We start from the raw sequence: 22,981 nt of genomic DNA, 5'->3' as shown, positions 1-22,981 counted from the left end.
AAGATCTAGCTATCCATTCCCCGAGCCAGAATTATTATATTACAATATTAGTTCTTTATTATGTTACATATTGTATTACTATATTTCTTATTTTTATATTACATATTATATTACTATTTTACTTAAAGACTTTCCTAGACAGGAATCTAAACTTACATAAAAAATAGGAAAATTGTACTTTTTTCAAAAATTCTCAACAAACTTTCACCTCATATTTAACCTAAAAAACCCTTATACCAAACATCAAAAACGTGATTTGGTGGATGCATATAACTGAATCTCAGCTATAACCGGATAGTAAAAACTTCACGTTTTGTTGAGGCAGTAAAATGGTATAAGAGCAGAAAAATAATATACCTAATATTTTGGAACATAAATCTTAAATATATGTTTCATACTTAATCCTTAAATGTAAATTTAGAAGGACTTAATACTTTTTAGTCAAGTAAAAACTTGAACTGCTTAATATACCGCTGAAACCGTACTAACTAATAAACTTACCTTTTTTTGGAATTCTATCTACTTCTATTGCAGCTTTCGATTCAATAGTCTGCTGACTTTCATCCCTTTTCTCTACGCTGCTTTCAATGGGAGTGAAATCTGGACAATTCTTCAATTGCTGGCTAAGTTGTCTCTTCTCCTCTTCAACAACTGAAAGTTTTACCTAAAGTAGAGATAGCTTTGTAATTAGCTCACATCATTTTAAAATTAATAAAATGCTCATACTAATGCAGAAATGATAAAACAAAAAATGGTAGAATTAAGAAAGTGGAAGAATCGAAAAAAAGTATGTACATTCACGCATTTCGAAAGTTTACATTTCATGCAATAATTTGAAGTTACACATACACGAAGTGAATATGTAAAGATGTTAGAGACTGCACCCTAAGAAAAAGCGTTTACTGTCCAAATCAATATTTGAACAGCCAATAATTTACGAAAAATCAAAATCAACCCCCCTTGGGGAAAAGGTCAGTGTACATTCATATTAATTTACCAATAATATATATATATATATATATATATATATATATATATATATATATATATATATATATATATATATATATATATATATATATATATATGTAAATGGTGGCCATTACATTAAAGGTGTTTATGCAAACAAGCATGAGAAGAGAAAATCGAAGAAATTCTAACATAGAACGAAGATTAGCCGAAGCTAAGTAAGAATTCTTTTGAAATTTTCAAATGAAAGAAAAGACAACTTTATAAACAGGAGCGTAATCTTCTATCGGACAGGGTGGCCCAGACCCCATATTGCCCCCTAACCTTCCCCAGATGATACTTAGCGTTCCTAAAAATCTTGTCGAAACTAAGTTAAGCCAGCATAATTCAAGCATCCACACAAAAAGATCCGTTTTCTTTAGTGTACCTTTGCCTTTATGGCACTATATGATTTTTCGCTTGGTATCCACCCTCCCTCCCTATGTACATGCCAAAATATATCAAAATATAAAAAAGCAAAAGTAAAGACAGATAACTTAGAGCAGGAGAGGGACTAGGGAGGCTACCCCGGTGCGGCAAATTCACAATATATAATTCAAACAAACCAATCAAGAAGAAATACTGTGAAATATTATTAAAATTTTATAGGAGTCTTTAAATACAACGGCGGCGCATAAATTAATAAGTCAACCAAGTGTATCGAATTCCATAAAGAAAATATGCAACAGCAACTCATTTAGCTTTGCAAATGGATATTGAGAATAGGCACAAGGCCTTTCCCTCTCACCTAATTTATTGGCATAATGTGAGGTCTAAAACCACCCAACGCATAATTATGCGCTAAAATACTAATTGTTTATCTCAATTCCGTCTGAAGCTAAATGAAGAGGATAATCTCGGATATCCTGAAGGCCAAGAACTAATGCAAAGAAGAGTGGCTGGTCAGCTATCAAGCAAGGGCAAAAATAGCCTCGGTATAGTTGGGTGGAGGTAGAATTAGCCAGTTCACCCTGAAATTCGACTCACCTATAATCTTAATTGAAAAGGAACGATAGAAAATAGATGTCACTGAAGATAAACTGGACTGAAACTTTTGTGTATTAGGTGAATATAATCTGTTAGCTACGTCAAAAAAAAAAAAAAAAAAAAAAAAAAAAAAAAAAAAAAAAAAAAAAAAAAAAAAAAAAAAAAAAAAAAAAAAAAAAAAAAAATCCCAATAAACAAAATAGAAGCCCAAAACCGACAGTTTCATTGTGAACATAGTAAGAGATTTTAATGACTAAATAAAAAGTATTGACTCTACTTTGGAATGCATTTTTTCCGAACATGATAATCTGAATCGCATATGGTGCAAAAACAATGTCTAAATTTAACTAAATTTCATATACAGACTACGTGTAACAGTAATTCGCGTCTTGTTATTCAAACAAAAACAAATACCGAGTCACGCAAGTGATATGTGACGACGCAATGACAGATGGAAAAGTAGGAGTGGGCATAAACAAAAAGTAGCTTAAAAGGTAATTAACAACTACGATGTACATAAGTGAACGTGCAATATTTGCGCAAAGCAAAGCATGAAACTTACATCATATTAAACATTTAAATATAGAAAAAGAAGCGAAAATAACTTCAGCCAAGCAAAGTCCTGGTTCGATATGAAAAAAATATTTTTGAGATACAGAAATTTACTTCTGAAGTAAGTATGACGTTCCCTGTCACACCCCAACTTCGTTGTTTCTTTCCACGACCTCACTTCCAGAAGATAATTTTTTGGAGCGAGTTTGAAACAATTCTATAAAGTAAAGAAAAGAAGGGGGAAATCCGAACCTGGTGACATAAATGCACTATCGCTGACATCACAAATAGTGCTATAAAAACAGAACTGCATGCACAAAATGTTTTAATTATTGCTATTTTTTTAGGCAGGTAAAATCAGGGTAGTCTACCAACATTTTTCAGCGACAAGACAGATTTCATATGTTGTTTTTTTTTCTTAGAAAAACGTGACTTGTTTCTGAAAATTGAAAAAAAATATATATGTTCACTTTCTTATGTTTTCCAAGGGAGGGCCAAATTTCTCAGTCCGTTCCCCACACACGAATAGAGAATATATTCATTATATATACATATAGGCAGCTTATTATATGAAGAAGCAAAATTATACCACAAGTTCGATCAAGAGGATTCAAAAAGTGTTAAGCGAAACAATAGGGTAAACATTGCCTTTGTTAGGCAATATTTCGTTAGAACGACTCAAACAGTTTTATGTATAATTTAAATCCGTTCAAAGTTACCTTTGGCAGCCAAGGTTTTATATTTTCATAACAAAAAATGGTAGTAATAGTACAGCTAAATCAGGAGCGGTGTAACATATCAAAATCCTAATCATTGTTAAATGATTTTTTTTTATTATGGAGTAGATGAAACTTTGGAACAGCTAAGCAGAAAGAAAACCAAGTCCTTATGGCTTACCTTAGTCCAAAAAGTCTGTTCATTAAATTTTTCTCGAGCTGATTACATTTTCTGTTAAATTGCATGGTTAATTCTTGTATTCCCTCCCCCCAAAAAACTTCTCAAACGCAAGTTCAACTGTCTTAATCAAAATAAAAGTTATCATATGTAATCATAAACATATATGTTATAAAACATATATAAACATATATATATATATATATATATATATATATATATATATATATATATATATATATATATATATATATATATATATATATATATATATGTATATATATAAACATATATATTATATGTTATAAAAGTTATCATATACAGAATACAAAAATGAGTTTTTGTCCATTTTAGTTTCAAGGAGCTAAATTATTAGAGGTGATTTTCAAAATCAGAGAAAAGGTAATACATTTAATAGGAAAATAAATCCCCTTCAAAGAGACACATTCGAGACACAGAAGAGCATAAAATAACAATAAAAATGCGTATTTTTATTCAGTTTCTGTAGGTTGGGGTAAAATATAATATTTGAATAACTGAGACTATAGATGCCAACGATTGCCAAGTAAAATCCGCTACCTTGTGCACGAACAACAGAAAAAAAAACTGGTCAGCGTTCAAGCTGACCTTATCTAATTTTCATACTTTTCCAGATATTTCACAAATTTTTCGGATCCATTTTCGCTGGATATAAAAAACAAGATAATAAATTTTCACTTTTTATAGTTTTCAAGCATTTCGCTTCACAGCATTTGATTGACTCTTAATTTTAAACTATTAAAATAGGTTATTCCTTAAAACTAAGGACTAGTGCCAAAACTGACAAATAGAAAATCTTTCTACAATTCAAAATTATTCACAATATCTTATATTATTTGCTGCATCATTTGAACACATTCACAAAGGTTTCTCCCCGTTTCTTCCATTGAGACTCTCTTTATGATCAATTGATGTCACGTTCAACTGAGACTAGGATGTATATCCTTCCTAAAAAAAATTCTGCCGCTTGTCTTTATAGACTTGATCTAATTTGCCTCTCAACAGTTCTAGCCATGGGTTTATCGTTAATAAAGTGGTGCAATAAGTATTTTAAAAAGAGAAGTGGAACACTTTTACCCATAAGCATTTTTACAAAATTAATTCCGAAAGAGGGGGGGGGGTAAAAATACAAAAATTTGTGAATCAAATTTGACCAGAAAAGTCCTCACATGGAAAATAAGTTAAAGTTTGTCATTCAGATGCTGAGGTAGTTATTCTTCTTCATTTGAGCGTTATTCTAGGATTCTATGTAAAAACGTACGTAATTACGCGCAAAGTCACATAACGTGACATGGCAACATCACGCCAACCAACTACATCATTGACAACAGTGGTGTAAAAAGGCTATTAAAAGGGGAAGCTACTCACTTGTAAAATAGGAATTGTTTTCACTTGTTCTTCCAATTCTTTCATCCTTTCTAAACTAGTGGCCAGTTGTTCTCTAATAGCCTAGAAATACAAGAAACTCCACTCATTCTGGTTTTCAGAAGACTAAACAAACAACTCCAGAAGCCCGATCTGGAAAACCAACATCCCTATAGGAACAGGTGTCTCAAAAATAAAAAAATTATAATGAGAAGAGTTAGTAATAATTTTGCTGATTGGAATTGATTTCTCTAAACCAGTCGGGTATAATTTATTCATGAAGATTGGGTTAGACGATAAAATGCCAAACTGCACTTCTCTGGGCAGCAATAAATAAATCTTAGATTACATATCTGGTACTCTGAGTAGAATCGAAAACCTGTCAGCTTTGTCAGTCTTACCTAAAAGGGCTAATTTTGCAAGATTAGTGGAGAATGATGGCAATTTAGCATCACAATTACATTTTTACAAGGTAAAATAGTCGGCTGGGTAGGAAAGAAAATGGGCGTATTTCAATAGAGTGAGCGAATTCTAACGTTGCTGACATGTGCTAGGAGCATTCTTGGGCAGACACATGCACTTTAGCAGTGATGTAGTTTCGTCAAGATTCTGGGGGGAGGGGGGGCGAATTTGAAGCCAATTTTCCCAAACCAAGTTAAAATGACAGCAAAAGCTGAAAAATGAGCCATTTGGTACCATGAAAGTACTATATAGTGCTATAGAGATAATTTATAGTACTATAAAAGTAAATATATACTAAGAAAATTGATCCGTTTCTATTGACGCTTCAATCATGCAGGCTTATGTTAGTGTGACAAGATATTTAAAGAAACTAAATTTCAGCTTGGGGCGGGGCAAACTCAGGTCAGGAGTAGGGGGAACCGTGATCTGAGAGGGACAGTTGCCCCCCAGCCCCATAGCGAATTACGCCCCACCATTTGAGTGTATAGTAGGGGAGGATGAAGGGGGAAGGGTCAAAAACGCATAGCCAGACCGATCATTTGGAAACAAAAGAAATGTGTTATATGATAAATGTTAAACAATTTGTAGAGGAAAGCCACCATGCATAGGCTGCATACCTGCCTCAGAGTCCAATCATTACAGTAAGATTAGTTGCGCTCGCTTTTATTCTTCTCTTGCTATGCCAGGACCGTAAAATACATTGGAAAATCCAGCAGTTTCATCTTGTGTCCAAAAGGGGTATCTTGGATTCTCCCTTTGGAATTGATGACGCTTCAAGGAAACCCTTTTCTAGGCTCAAATAACTGAATTTTTGTTCATTTTAGATTTTTTTGGGGGGAGGGAGGCCCAGGAAAAAAATCTAAAATGAACAAAAAGATTTTTTCAGGAAATCTTCCGGTGGGGAGGCCCAGGGATGCCTTAGATGGAAGGCCTTTCCTATGTGCAGCGGTATTCTATACTGTTGGCTCTTTTCCATCCTCGTTTTTGTCACAAAGTATTTTGTAAGTGGTGCAATAGACATTAAATTTTTCTTTTTCTAGATATTCTATACGTTTTGTACAAGTCAAACATTCTAAAATAATTTTTTTCTACAAACTAAAGCCTCACTGACGCTTTTTAGTAAGAAAACTGCAGATGATACAATACTTCACCCCCCAATAAAATACTGAATTAAGTCCCTTCCAGGCCTGATGTACTGGTTCACCAATGAAGGCAGTAACATCAGGAAAGCACGCCAGGAGGGGAAGGGGCTCGGATCCTGGACCTTTTAATACTAAGTTTTCTTGATTTTCTGGGCAATAATTATTTATATTTTTAAATAAAACTTGCATTGTTTATTATTAGGCCACCCAAACTTTTTCTTGTTTTTTCGACCAGCCCCACCCCCAAAATTTGTGCCTTCGTAGTATCTTCCCCTAATGCGCGCTAAGAGACAGACCGCAATTAATTTTTTCTAGTTTGGCGACTCCAAACCTTAATGGAAATTACACTGCAAAACATTATGCATTTTCAGTAATTTGCTTTATTAATTTTGCATTTTATGGTCAACACTACAACGGGTCAAGATTAGCTTTTCACAATCAAATTTTTAAAGTCAGTGAAAAATATCTAAAATTTTACATAGCAACAATTAATTGAAAGCCCGAAAACAAGCTTTGTGGTATTTTAAAGTAGACACATTAATCAAGCTAGCATGCAAAATTTATATTTTATAGTGACACGAAAGCGGTACAAAAAAAAAAAAAAAAAAAAAAAACAAAAAAAACAACCATGTCTAACTTCTATTATGCGAGTTCGCTTCAAAAACTTAAAATAAAAAACTAAAATAAAAATAAAACAAGTCTTTTCAACTGAAAGTAAGAGGCAACATTAAAACTTAAAACGAACAGAAATTATTACGCATATGAAAGGGGTTGTCTCCCTTTCATAAGTGGTAATGCTAAAGTTGTTTAGTAATTTTAAAGAACCTTCTTATTTTTCTAAATAAATGTGTTTCAGGAGTCGTTCCTAGATGGGGACAAAATTCAAACTTTAGCATAAACAGCGAGGTGTTGGGGGGGGGGAAAGAAACACCCCTCTTATACGGAATAATTTCTGTTCGTGTTTAAGTCTTAATGTTGCTCGGACTTTTAGTTGAAAAAAAATTTAATTTCTGATCATTTCTTAAATAATCCCAGGAAATATGGCCCCACGTCTACGGTGAAATACCCTCCCCACGAAGATATCCTCTAGACAACTCAATCCCGGTGAAAATTTACCCAGGACAATTACCCTTAACAACTTCACGCGTAAAATAGAGACAGAAAGAGAAACAAGATATATAAAAAGGATTTTGTTTAGGAATTCCTGAAAATTCCCCCAGTGTATAATTTCCCCTGACAAGTTCACCCCCTGGATACTTCCCTCCCCAAGGGAAATTCTCCCGTGAAAACACCCCCAGTGGAATATTCGTCAACTTCCACACCAAAATGTATGCATGATTCCTGACAACATATACTATGCGTAAAAAAATGGGCAAATTTTATAACTTAAAAACCTTTCCCCTGGGGTTGGAGGGTCAAGTTATATCCAAAGGCATAGTTTTTGGGCCTTTCAACTATGATGAACAAAATAGCTATCTCAAAATTTTGATCGGACGATTCTGGAGAAAAGGAGCATGGGACCTAGTGGCCCTCCGATCTTTTTGGTCACTTAAAAAAGCACTGGAACTTTAATTTCCGTTTGAATAAGCCTTCTCACGATATACTAGGACCACTGGGTCGATGCGATTACCCCTGAAAAAAAAAACACGCATCTGTGATCTTTCTTCTGGCCAAAAAAAATACAGAATTCCATTTTTTTACAGACTGGAGCTTGAAAACTCTACCATTGGTTTTTCTGATACACTGAATCTGATGGTGTGATTTTCATTTTCATTAAGATTCTATGACTTTTAGGGGGTGATTACCCCTTTTTCCAAAAATCAGGCAAATTTTCTCAGGCTCGTAGCCGTTAAGGTTAAACTTAATGAACATCATACATTTGAAATTAGCATAATAAGCGGACTCTTTTGATATAACTGTTGTTCATAAAAAAATCCGTTTTTTAGAATTTCAGTTACTATTGAGACGGGTCGCTCCTTACTTAAAGTTTATTACCACGAAATATTTGATATTCACTGCAAATAGTTCATCTTTTAATGCTTATATATATATGTATATATATATATGTATATATATATCTATATATATCTATATATATATATATATATATATATATATATATATATATATATATATATATATATATATATATATATATATATATGTATATATATATATATATATATATATATATATATATATATATATATATATATATATATATATATATATATATATATATATATATATATATATATATATATATATATATATATATATATATATATATATATATACTAGCTGTTGGGGTGGCGCTTCGCGCCAACCCCAACAGCTAATTAAAAATTAAAAACAATATAATAAAATTATACAAAATAATAAAAAAAATTATGGACATAAAAATCAAAAGTTTTCTTCATTTAATTAAAAATAATTAAAAAGTTTACTTAATGTTGCTTAATGTTTAAAAATTTAACTTAATGTTAATATGTTTAATGTTGGCAAGCAGACTCCCAATTTAATTGCTATACTAAAGAGCAAAAAAAGTTCTGGAAGCTAGGCAAGGGAATTGTTTTTCTTCGAAAACTTAAGAAATACAAAAAAAAAAGTTACAATATCAAACTTAATAATGGGGCTTCAACTTAATAAGTTAATTAATTAAAATTGTTTTTAACTGCAAGTAAGGAGTGACATTAAAACTTAAAACGAACAGAAATTGTTCCGTATATGAAAGGGATTGTCCCCTCCTCAACACCTCGCTCCTTACGCTAAAGTTTGACTCTTTGTCACAACTCTACTTTTTAAAACAACAAAAAACTAGCGTAAAGAGCGAGGCGTTGAGGAGGAGACAACCCCTTTCATATACGGAACAATTTCTGATCGTTCTAAGTTTTAATGTCGCTCCTTACTTGCAGTTAAAAAAAACTTGTTTATTTATTTATTTCCGAAGGTTTCTGAATTAATGCATGTTTAGATTTTGGCTCACTGCACATAAATAATTAAAACGAAATTTGCACATTAATTTTTTTTTGCTAAATAGCTTTCTCATAGCTTTTATCGGACGATTTTGATAAGACAAAGGGGTGGGAGAGGAGGCCTAGTTGCCCTCCAAATTTTGGTTACTTAAAAATGCAACTGGAATTTAATTTTTTTACGAACGTTTTTGTTAGTAATAAATATACGTAACTTAAGAATTAAATTACGTAGTGAACTTCGATATTTATGTATTTTTATTACGTTCTAGCTGTTGGGGTGGCGCTTCGCGCCACCCCAACACCTAGTTGGTGGGGGCACTTCGCGCCCCCCAAGCCCCCCGCACGCGTAAGTCGTTACGCGCCATTGTAGTTGTGTCCCTGTGTCCCACCTGTGAATATAGATAAAAGAGAAAAGATTTCTCTTTTCGTTATAGATATATATATATGTTTTTAACTACGTAAAACTTGCGAATATACAACATTCTTCGATGTCCCATTGTCTGTGCATATAAATAGATTGTCAGGTTTACCGACTCTTGAACATGCAACATAAAATTGTCCATGGGAAAAACAATCCGTATTCACATCTATACATCATTATTCTAATGATTGCCCTTGAGCTTTGTTGATGGTGATTGCTAATCGAACATTCCCTGTGTCCCGGTCGTCATTTATATTCCCAGTATCCCGGTCGTCATTTGTGTCCCAGTGTCCCAGTCTGTAATTTCTCTTTGAGCGTCCCGTTCGTCATTTATATTCCCTGTGTCCCGGTCGTCATTTGTGTCCCGGTGTCCCGGTCTATAATTTATCTTTGAGTGTCCCGGTCGTCATTTATATCTCCCGGTCGTTATTTGTGTCCCAGTCTGTAATTTCTCTTTGAGTGTCCCGGTCGTCATTTATATTCCCAGTGTCCCGGCTTTTAGTTTTCTTTTTCTCCTTTATTTTTCAGTTTTTTCCTCTTTTTAGTTTTTTTTCCTTTTCGGTTTTTAGTTTTTTTTTTAGTTTTTTTAATAGTTTTTAGTTTTTTTTTCTTTTTAGTTTTTTTTTGTAGTTTTTACCCAATTTAGTTTATTTTAGTTTTTTTTCTTTTTTAGTTTTTAGTTTTTTACCTTTTTTTGTTTTTTTTTTTAGTTTTTTAGCTTTTTTAGTTTTTTTAGTATTTTCTTTTTAGTTTTTTTTTTGTAGTTTTTACCTTTTTTAGTTTTTTTTCTTCTTTTGTATTAATGCTAAAGCCAAGGTTTTTATTTTTCAGCGTCACTATGAAATACATATCGCCGAACCTTTGTTTTTTTTTTTAACTAAAATCTGGTAGGCATTGATGACCTTATCCAAGTCAAAATCCCAAACCCAATCATCATCGCTATCATTTTCAGTTTTGATATGTTTTGACTCTCGCTGTCCAGGTGGATTTTCATCTAACTGCGCGGTTTTGCGTTCTTTAGCCGCAAGCCTGTTTTCTTGCGGTTCTTGTGACTCCTCGACACGCTTTCTTTTCTTACTTTCTATATCAGCCGCAAGTTTTTTGGCATAGACTCTTTGAGCAGCTTCCTCGGCCGTTGCCATTACAATTAAAGATTTTTCCGTCCACGATCTTCTTACAATTAAAAATTTGTCTTTGAACGATTTTCTTAAATACTTTTAATGACGTCATCGTCATAACAAACATGACGACAACTAATTTCATGACGACATGATGACATGACGTCACTCGACTGACCCACAGACAAACAACTTATTTTTATATATATACTAGCTGTAGGGGTGGCGCTTCGCGCCACCCCAACACCTAGTTGGTGGGGCGCTTCGACCCCCCCCAAAGCTCCCCGCGCGCGTAAGTCGTTACGCCATATTAGTTACGCGCCATTGTAGTTGTGTCCCTGTGTCCCACCTGTGAATATAGATAGATTTATATATGTGTTTCAAACTACGTAAAAATTGCGAATATACAACATTCTTGGCTTTCCCACTACTGGGAGCTTTCCGTTTCCAATTGCCAGCAATTGATCTGAAAATGTTTGACCAGAGTCATCGTTTTGCAATCGGACACGCATATTTGTAGTTAATTTTAATATTTTTACGTGTGCCCATAAATTAGAATTTTTCAGGCAATCATTCATTTCGTCTGCAGGAGTTAAACTACGTAAAAATTGCGAATATACAACATTCTTGGCTTTCCCATTGTCTGTGCATATACAAAGAAGTAAGTACTAATAATGACGTCATATGCAAACGCTCTTTTTACAAACAAACAAACATGCATACACACAACTCGTTTTTATATAGATAGATAGATAGATAGATACAATACAAATTAACTGCGTAAAACTTGCGAATATACAACATTCTTCGCTGTCCAATTGTCGCTGCATATAAATAGATTGTCAGGTTTACCGACCCTCGAACATGCAACGTACAATTGTCCATGGGAAAAACAATCAGTATTAAGATCTATACCACATTTTTCTAATGATTGACCTTGGGCTTTGTTAATGGTGATTGCAAATACTAATCGAATTGGGAGTTGCAATCTTTTAAATTGAAAAGGCAGATCCGTTGGAATCATGGGAATGCGAGGAATAAGAACAGCCTCACCCTCAAAAGGCCCTGTCAAGATTGTGGCCTCTATTAGGTTTTCCATTGTTTTTTTTTTTTTACGGCAAGTCGCGTGCCATTGCAAAGCTTTGGTGGGTTGATATTTCTTAAAAGTATTATTGGTACGCCTATTTTTAGTTGTAGCACGTGTGGTGGAAACCCTGAAAGATCTATGGAATTTAAAAATTCAGATGGATAATTAACCGCTTCATTTGGCTCCAAAACTGTGTCGACTGACTTGTAAAGGACTGCCTGGTCTAAAATCTTGGTCAAAACAATATTGTTGGTTTCGTGGACGTCGTTATTTTTGGGTGCGAGAATCGCTCTTTCACTTAGCCATTTATTATTTTTATAATTTTTTAGAATATTCGGAAATACTTTTTCAATCAATTCATTTTTGGACGTCACTAAATCACAGAAATCAGCAGGTAGTTGTATACGTCCTGAAATTGAGTCTACTGGGAGCTTTCCGTTTCCAATTGCCAGCAATTGATCTGAGAATGTTTGACCAGAGTCATCGTTTTGCAATCGGACACGCATATTTGTAGTTAATTTTAATATTTTTACGTGTGCCCATAAATTAGAATTTTTCAGGCAAGCATTCATTTCGTCTGCAGGAGTTGATCTAGGAATTATAGGTAATGTTTTCTTTCAAGCATTGATCCAGAGCCTCGAGCGATTTTTTGTGTGTCATTGTGCACTCATCGCAAATAATAAGTGTGCATTGCTGCAATACTTTACCCATCCCAGATGATTTGGAAATATTGCACGTGGGAGTTTCTTTAGAATGCAAATTCAGAGGCAATTTCAAAGCGGAATGAGCAGTTCTTCCACCAGGCAGCAATGTTGCGGCTATTCCGGACGACGCAATTGCCAACGCTATATCATTTTTTGATCGAATTGATGCCAGAATCAGTTTTATCACAAACGTTTTACCAGTACCTCCTGACGCATCCAAAAAGAAAATTTCTCCAACGTTGTTATCGACACAATACATTATCGTATCATAAATGTCTTTTTGTTCCGACTTTAACTTGGAAATGTTATTTTGTACATACGACAATAGATCACTCGTACTGTAACTTTGTTCACGATCCAATTCTACACATGTCGAAACAGCAGCGATACGGTTAGGTGAAGGCATTCCCAAATCCTGAAGAGGTTTGTTTGCCATACGTACGCACAAATCTTCTATAATAACTAAAGTGTAGTTATAAATTTCTGATGTAAAATCAAAAGTCATATCTGACGTCTCTAACTGTTTTCGATGGAGTATATCTTCAGACATTTTTGACTTATATTTTTCCCATAACTCTGTAGGAGCTGATGGAGAGCAAGTTGTTAAAATGATGCCAAACAATGCACGAATTTCACTTGGGGTTGACGTTTCGCACGCGTCATTGATGCAGTTATCCCAGTGTTGGTCATTCTCCAATAAATTCAGAGCTTGGCATGCACTACGGTAAGTGTCATGTATAGTACCGTTTACAGTTCTCAAATACTCAAAGGATGTCGGACCGGGTACATTCACCAAAAGCAGGCGTAGAAAGAAGCATTCATGTTGATTGGGGTGAACGGTGTAGAGTCTTCCTATCGTGGTATCTTTGAAGATGGTAGGTTGGCCGTCGACTTACTTACCCTGTTTTCGACGTTCAAATACTTTATTTTTAGCATTCCACATGTAATACGAAGGCACTTCAGTATACAGCAGTTTTTTTGCAAAAGAATCATTTTTGCAAAGCGAAAAAAAAGCTGTTAATTTTGTATCCGGTGGATTCAGGGCTCTTTGTTGCACGTTGGTTTCCGAGAAATAAACACGTTGACCATTCTGTAAATGTACCGCTAAGTGAACAACAGCTGGACTACGTTCATGTATCGGAAATGAAAGAATTCGCCAAACAGCTTCATTACTGCTTATGTATCTTCCAGCCTGATATTGTACGATTTCGTCGAAATCTTTGATTTCGGGCTGCAAGCCAAAAACTGCCATGTCACTGCCTTTGTTGACGTATTTACATATGTATTTGATTGCCTTTACGGAGTTACAGTATTCAACGTTTATGTGTGCATTAAATGTTTTTGATAATAATGGGGAATATGGAACAACCCACTGGTTATCTAACCGTTAAGCTTCTTTATTATTGCTGTTTTACCACCATCTTCAGTAGATCTTCTTCTATATTGTGGGTAACCATCATTGCCAGTAATTGTGTTGGATACTAAAAGTCGAGGATATTGCTTTGTGCACCTTCCTTTGGCCATGCATGGTGAATTTTCGTTCAGTGCAAAGCAAGGTCCATGTATCATATTTTTTACAATAATATCATGTAACCCCTTATCGACATTTTTATCAGGTATTTCAGCGGAAATCACATAATCAATTTCGTTCGAAGTAATTTTTTTATGTAGCCAGATTAGTATATGTGCGTGTGGCAAACCTCGTTTTTGCCATTCCACTGAGTACATCCAGCATCGCACTGACCCAAACACTTCAAGTTTTACTATGTAGTTTATCAGTGATTTCAACTTTTGCCGGAAGACACGGGCCGTAATGTCATGCCTATGAACCGCCGATTGTCCTTGAAGTAAAAGCTGCAGTATCTCGTCCCAAGATTGATTACATGTAAATGTAATAAATAAATCTGGACGACCATAGAAACGAACATACGCAATAGCATCTTGAGCATATTCATGCATATGACGGGGACTGCCAGCATATGACGAAGGTAAAATTGTTAATCTTCCAACGTTTGTGGTATTACCGTCATTTATAACTGCATCTCGCAAATGAATGTATTGTTCAAAGCGGAGCTTGGTCTGATTCAGGCGGATATATAGCAAACGTTCTGATTCAATTTTAGCATACATATCAACGACAAATTGGTGAAACAATTCACGGCATTTTAAAATATAATTTTCTTCATCCTGCCGAATCATTAGTCTATAGGAATAATAATGCATTGCACTGCATTTCTTATTCATTTCTTTGTTAGTGGCTGGATTCATCAATTTAATATTAAAGTGATAGCCGTCGGCTCCATCCCAAAAAATGATAGGATATTGTAGGGCATCGTAGCATCGATGAGTTTCAGCAATTCTTAACAACTGAGCGTTTCGCTTATGAAGAATAATATCTCGAGGTAAAAACTGATCACCGACCATAACGATTGCCACTTCGTCGATAGTTGGAGCATTGTATCTACGCACATGTTGGCCAGGAGGCGTTTTGTCAGCGGAAATAACAATTTTATGCGTATCAGTAGGCATCAAATCGATGGCTGTTTTGAACAGACGCACTAAATTATTATTTTCGTGGAAAAGATGTTGCAATTGGGATATATTCTCGTCTATATTGCTATATATTCTCGTCTGAGAATGGTAGAAGGGACCCTGCTCTATGATAAATTCGCCCTTTTACTTTGAAAGTAGACATAAATTGATCTGGATTTTCGATTTGGGCTCCAAACGACGTCATTTGGAAACATGAGTTGTATTTTCTGATTTGTGACAAAAAAACGCTTAGATTCTGACGTAGTTCCAGTAAGGAAAGTCTTCAATGGCTCTGGTGGTGCTGCCAATAGAGGAAGTTTAACTTTTCCTGAGGCGCAACACATTCCCATTGTTTCACCATTGAATTTCAAGGCCTTGCAATAGGGACAAATTTTAGACATTGTCCCGATTTGAACACATCTACTCAAGCTATAATCATCGACTGGGCTGCACCTGAATGCCAGGCGATAACTTTCAGGTTGCTCTGATTCCTCGGCACGCTTTCTTTTCTTATTTTCTCTATCAGCAGCAAGCCTGATTTCTTGCTGTTCTTGTGATTCCTCGGCACGGTTTCTTTTCTTACTTTCTCTATCAGCAGCAAGCCTGATTTCTTGCTGTTTTTGTGATTCCTCGGCACGCCTTCTTTTTTCACTTTCTCTTTTAGCAGCAAGTCTGCTTTCGCGTTGCTCTGGTAGTTCCTCGGCACGCTTTCTGTTCTTTCTTTCTCTCATCAGTCATTTTAAACTTAAACATTAATAGATTTCTACGTGAACATATATGTCTTAAATATCTTTAACGACGTCACCGTCATAGCAAAAATGACGACAACTAACTTCATGACGTCAGTCGACACAGAAACATGACGTCACCTGATCCACAGACAGACAACTTATTTTTATATATATAGATATATGTTGTGTATGTTTTTTTTCTCGAAAACAGCACCACATTTTTTCGGGGAAATTGGCATCCTGATATATTCTGGCCTAAAAAAAAAACGATCTAGATAGGTCAGAAGTTTGAGAAAATTCATGAAGAGCTTTGAATTAAAAAAAAAAAAATAATATGAGAAACGTCATTTTTCATATACATCAGTATTGCCATGACTTTTCACACTTATGAATCAAAATTGAAGATTTTTCATGCATAGAGAAGCTTATATTAAATTACTTTAGCTATATATATAAAAATAAGTTGTCTGTCTGTGTGTCTGTCTGTGAATCAGGTGACGTCATGTTTCTGTGTTGACTGACGTCATGAAATTAGTTGTCGTCATTTTTGCTTTGACGGTGACGTCATTCAAGATATTTAAGACATATGTTCACGTAGAAATCTATTAATGTTTAAGTTTACAATGACTGATGAACTTACCATGACAAAAGCCGATGAAGATGCTCAAAGAGTCTATGCCAAAAAACTTGCTGCTGATAGAGAAAGTCAGAAAAGAAAGCGTGCCGAGGAATCAAAAGAACAGCAAGGAAACAGGCTTGAGGCTGATAGAGAAAGAAAGAACAGAAAGCGTGCCGAGGAATCAAAAGAACAGCAAGGAAACAGGCTTGAGGCTGATAGAGAAAGAAAGAACAGAAAGCGTGCCGAGGAATCAAAAGAACAGCAAGGAAACAGGCTTGAGGCTGATAAAGAAAAAAAGAACAAAAAGCGTGCCGAGGAACTACCAGAGCAACGCGGAAGCAGACTTGCTGCTAAAAGAGGAAGTGAAAAAAGAAGGCGTGCCGAGGAATTACAAGAACAGCAAGAAATCAGGCTTGCTGCTGATAGAGAAAGTAAGAAAAGAAAGCGTGCCGAGGAATCACAAGAACAGCAAGAAATCAGGCTTGCTGCTGATAGAGAAAGTAAGAAAAGAAAGCGTGCCGAGGAATAAGAGCAACCTGAAAGTTATCGCCTGGCATTCAGGTACAACCCAGTCGATGATTATAGCTTGAGTAGATGTGTTCAAATCGGGACAATGTCTAAAATTTGTCCCTATTGCAAGGCCTTGAAATTCAATGGTGAAACAATGGAAATGTGTTGCGCCTCAGGAAAAGTTAAACTTCCTCTATTGGCTGCAGCACCAGAGCAATTGAAGACGAATGAATGCTTGCATGAAAAATTCTAATTTATGGGAACACGTAAAAATATTAAAATTAACTACAAATATGCGTGTCCGATTGCAAAACGATGACTCTGGTCAAACATTTTCAGATCAAATGCTGACAATTGGAAACGGAAAGCTCCCAGTAGACTCAATTTCAGGACGTATACAACTACCTGCTGATTTCTGTAATTTAGTGACGTCCAAAAATGAATTGATTGAAAAAGTATTTCCGAATATTCTAAAAAATTATAAAAATAATAAATGGCTAAGTGAAAGAGCGATTCTCGCACCCAAAAATATAGACGTCCACGAAATCAACAATATTGTTTTGACCAAGATTCGAGACCAGGCAGTCCTTTACAAGTCAGTCGACACAGTTTTGGAACCAAATGAAGCGGTTTATTATCCATCTGAATTTTTAAATTCCATAGATCTTTCAGGGTTTCCACCACACGTGCTACAACTAAAAATAGGCGTACCAATAACACTTTTAAGAAATATAAACCCACCAAAGCTTTGCAATGGCAACTCGACTTGCCGTAAAAAAAACAATGGAAAACCTAATACAGGCCACAATCTTGACAGGGCCTTTTGAGGGTGAGGCTGTTCTTATTCCTCGCATTCCCATGATTCCAACGGATCTGCCTTTTCAATTTAAAAGATTGCAATTCGCAATTCGATTAGCATTTGCAATCACCATTAACAAAGCTCAAGGTCAATCATTAGAAAAATGTGGTATAGATCTTAATACTGATTGTTTTTCCCATGGACAATTGTACGTTGCATGTTCGAGGGTCGGTAAACCTGACAATCTATTTATATGCAGCGACAATTGGACAGCGAAGAATGTTGTATATTCGCAAGTTTTACGCAGTTAATTTGTATTGTATCTATCTATCTATCTATCTATATAAAAACGAGTTGTGTGTATGCATGTTTGTTTGTTTGTAAAAAGAGCGTTTGCATATGATGTCATTATTAGTACATACGGCTTTGTATATGCAGAGACAATGGGAAAGCCAAGAATGTTGTATATTCGCAATTTTTCCGTAGTTTAACTCCTGCAGACGAAATGAATGCTTGCCTAAAAAATTCTAATTTATGGGCACACGTAAAAATATCAAAATTAACTACAAATATGCGTGTCCGATTGCAAAACGATGACTCTGGTCAAACAGTAGACTCAATATCAGGACGTATACAACTACCTGCTGATTTCTGTAATTTAGTGACGTCCAAAAATGAATTGATTGAAAAAGTATTTCCGAATATTCTAAAAAATTATAAAAATAATAAATGGCTAAGTGAAAGAGCGATTCTCGCACCCAAAAATATAGACGTCCACGAAATCAACAATATTGTTTTGACCAAGATTCGAGACCAGGCAGTCCTTTACAAGTCAGTCGACACAGTTTTGGAACCAAATGAAGCGGTTAATTATCCATCTGAATTTTTAAATTCCATAGATCCTTCTGGGTTTCCACCACACGTGCTACAACTAAAAATAGGCGTACCAATAATACTTTTAAGAAATATCAACCCACCAAAGCTTTGCAATGGCACGCGACTTGCCGTAAAAAAAAAACAATGGAAAACCTAATAGAGGCCACAATCTTGACAGGGCCTTATGAGGGTGAGGCTGTTCTTATTCCTCGCATTCCCATGATTCCAACGGATCTGCTTTTTCAATTTAAAAGATTGCAATTCCCAATTCGATTAGTATTTGCAATCACCATTAACAAAGCTCAAGGTCAATCATTAGAAAAATGTGGTATAGATCTTAATACTGATTGTTTTTCCCATGGACAATTGTACGTTGCATGTTCGAGGGTCGGTAAACCTGACAATGTATTTATATGCAGCGACAATTGGACAGCGAAGAATGTTGTATATTCGCAAGTTTTACGCAGTTAATTTGTATTGTATCTATCTATCTATCTATCTATATAAAAACGAGTTGTGTGGATGCATGTTTGTTTGTTTGTAAAAAGAGCGTTTGCATATGACGTCATTATTAGTACATACGGCTTTGTATATGCACAGACAATGGGAAAGCCAAGAATGTTGTTTATTCGCAATTTTTACGTAGTTTGAAACACATATATAAATCTATCTATATTCACAGGTGGGACACAGGGACACAACTACAATGGCGCATAACTAATATGGCGCGTAACGACTTACGCGCGCGGGGGGGCTTGGGGGGGCGCGAAGCGCCCCACCAACTAGGTGTTGGGGTGGCGCGAAGCGCCACCCCAACAGCTAGTTTCTTATAAGTTGTTATTGTTTTAAAAGGTAGGGTTGTGAGAGTCAAACTTTAGCGTAAAGAGTGGGGCGTTGTGTAGGGGACAGCCCCTTTCACATACGGAATAATTTCTGTTCATTTAAGTTTTAATGTCGCTCCTTACTTTCGGTTAAAAAACTTGTTTTTTTTTTTTATTTAATCCAAATAGAGAAGCCTGCGGCGTGCCGAGTACCGGGGCCCGGCGGCTGATAATTACAAAAATAATTGGATTTGCCTTAATAATCAAATATCTTTGAAAAGATTCAGTGTGAAAAGACAGCAAATTGTCTCAAATTGTCTGCGGCTGGAAGACAATTGACAGTGAAAATCCATAAATAGAAGCCTCCCGCGTGCCAACTCCTGATACTGTCAGATATGACCTTTAAATTTGACAGCAAAGATATGGTTATTTGCACACGTGTACAAACCCCAGGACAATAATCTTCATTGGTACAGTACCAATTTTTGAATATGCTCAATGCAAAATGTTCAAGACGCCAGCCTAAACGATAAAATTTTGATGTTTTCTCCTGCACAAGCTCAAGGTAGTGACGACAAGAATGAGTGACAAGGTGAAGACAAGATTTTTTTTTCACGGACAGAGGACCTAGATATATTTGACAAAACTTACTATAAAATTCTTAATTGAAAAATATAGAATTTCACAGATAAAAACTGACAATTTAAAACTAAATTAAATACAGAGTCTGAGTCTATTTTCTAGTCTATTTACGTTTCGTAGGTCAAGAAAAAATACCTTGCGTTGCATTGACCCCAGGGCACAAGACACCATAGCTCTAATTCAGTATATTCTTATCGAAATACCACGAAAGGCACTTAGCAATATGAGACCACCATTACACGCGACACAAATTTTTAATATATTCTAGGTTAAGCCACTCACACCGTCCAAAAAAGTATTTCATTACAGTTAAGTCGAGTTAATTGGCTTTTTGTTTCCTTTTTTTTTTACAAGAAATTGAATTTGGGGTTCAAACCGCGTTCAATGGAGCACAATAATTATGCTTATTCAATAAGTTATTGCAATAAATTACAGTTAGCTCTGTTGAATGCAGGAAATATCCCATAAGTGAAGTCTTTTCGAATTATTACAAATGCACTGTTTACGAATATTACAAAGGAAAAGAACTATTTTCAGGGAAGGGATTTAAAATTGTATAAGCTCCAAGAGTGAGTCAACCAAAATACTTCACCGTTCCAAAGGATTAATCTTAATTGTTACACTTACTGTTTCAAGAAAAGAAAAACTGTCACAGGGAAAGCCCAAATTACAACCACACTAGAAAACAAAAATATTTGTTTTCAAAAATGTTCAAAAAATTCCTCTCCCCAACAATGATCAAAATTTCGAAAAGCAATTTTGTTCAAAATAGTCATAAGTTCTAATAGCTGTGCCTCTGAGGATGCCATGTCCCATCCTGGGAAGAGTAAATTATGCAATTTGCCCCTTTCTAGATACAGGATTTACCATGGAAAAAGGGGAAATGTTTGGTTCTGAATGTGTCCGAAAAGTTACGGCGTTATAAAGAATTCAACAGTAAAAAATAGTTCTAGAATACAAATAACCGTTTTTTTTTTTACATAATAAGCTGATTCGGCTATATATGAGCTTGTGAAAGTCTTTTTGAAATAAACATTATTTTATCATAAATAAATATTATAAGTAAATATATATATTATCATATTAATAGGTTATAAATAAAGTATTATAAATAAATATTATCTTTATCTTATAAGTAAATTAAAATTAGTAGAGCACAACTTCAAAAATAAGGACTTTCAAATTGATGATTCTAGAAAGTTAACTTAAAAAAGCTTGAATCCCCTGTAAATACTCTACCAAGGTTAATAATCATTTCCTAAGTGACTTCTCGATTATGAATCTGAAGAAAAAGAAAACAGAAAAAGGCAGAAGACCAATAGGGTAAATTGCTAAAATTGGATAAATATCCTCTAGAGCCGTTGCACATGGGGCGTCAAATTGGCGTTTCAGTTGCTGCCTTTTTTACAAGGACTAGTAGCAAGGCTGTCACCCAGTCTGCTCCAGGGAGGACAATCCCTGGACCTTGCATTGCCAAGCAGAGCATCAATCCAGTAGGCTACTACAGGGTGCTAAAATAGGAGTATCTAAAATTGTTACCAAAAACAAACAAATTTGCTCAAAAAGGTATTGTTTTCACAAGTAATGTACAGTTGGACCCATCACGAGAAGCAGAGGAGGATTAATCTTGCTTATCAAAACAAAATAAGCTGCAAATAAATAAAACTAACCTGTAAAGTTAAAACATTGACGGTAGAACATGTGCTCGCAACACTCATTGCGTCGTCAGGTGCTGGCTGAGACACAGAACTGATGCTTAGGTCAACAATACTTTTTTCTGGAGACGCCAAAGGGGCCCTTAAAAGACTGTTGCGGTAACTGCTGGCTGATGAAGGAATACTACTTAACGACGAAGACGATCCAGTTCTTCGCACAGGAGAAACATCGTGCCAATCAGCTGACATAAGAAACAATCGACTGTAAATATGAATACTTTAAAACTTGTTAACAACCAAGTTAGACTCTATAGGTTTAAATTCAGTAAGGATGAGCCGTAGTAGGGTGATAGTAGATATCAAGACGCAACGATTTCACCATTTCAAAAACTAAATTAGGAGTTATTTAGCTTCACTTTCTTGAATTCTTGTCATCAGAATATCAAGCATAAAGGGCTGTCAAATCTCAATCAAACTTTGTGAAAAGTAAGAGTAACAGTTCTAGTTGAGGTTTTTGAGTATCAAGGCACGATCTGGGTGGGGAAGCATCCCCAAATTCATGCTATCCCGACATCTAACAGAAAAGCTTGAAAAAAGTAGCAGCTACTGTCCTAGTTATGATATTTGAGGATGAAAACCCGATGCAATCTTTATGGGGAAGGATCCCTGTGTTTTCATCATCAAAATACATAGAAGTGGCTATCGAAACTCAGCCGAACTTGTTTTGACGTGGCAGTAAATACCCTAGATATGCCTTTTGTGGGTCCGTCATCATTCTGACCTTTGTGGGGGGGGGGAATGGAGTTCCTAGCGTTTTGCCATTGCAGCTCATGAGTTTTCGTCATTAGTGCCCAGACTAAATGAGTAACTTCTGCAGTTATCTGGTAACACTGTTTTAGCTATACCAAGGTAGGCGCCTCTACTAGTAATTAACAGTAAAAGTAGTAGAAAGAAAATAAACCTAGTAAGAAGTAGGAACTCCGACTAATAACTAGTATACCAAGCTATCAATTACGACAGCATTTTTTTTTTCAAAAACACC

The 22,981-nt window shown here is 35.3% G+C and overlaps 1 protein-coding gene across 5 annotated transcripts in view; it reads right to left on the bottom strand.

Moving 5' to 3' along the window:
• LOC136026799 (KN motif and ankyrin repeat domain-containing protein 1-like) overlaps positions 1-22,981 on the bottom strand; it is a 147,455-nt gene that overhangs the window by 39,229 nt on the left and 85,245 nt on the right. For all 5 annotated transcript variants that reach the window (XM_065703508.1, XM_065703516.1, XM_065703501.1 and 2 more), the window contains 3 exons: positions 21,955-22,201; positions 4,849-4,929; positions 502-664 (listed from right to left, as the gene is read on the bottom strand). In XM_065703508.1, coding sequence (XP_065559580.1) covers positions 502-664; positions 4,849-4,929; positions 21,955-22,201 — 491 coding nt within the window. The remainder of the gene's footprint in view (positions 1-501; positions 665-4,848; positions 4,930-21,954; positions 22,202-22,981) is intronic.

Source organism: Artemia franciscana, chromosome 1, assembly GCF_032884065.1.
Source record: "Artemia franciscana chromosome 1, ASM3288406v1, whole genome shotgun sequence".
NCBI lineage: Eukaryota > Metazoa > Arthropoda > Branchiopoda > Anostraca > Artemiidae > Artemia > Artemia franciscana.
The sequence above is the reverse complement of the archived record's forward strand: the minus strand, read 5'-3'. Positions and strand labels throughout refer to the sequence as shown.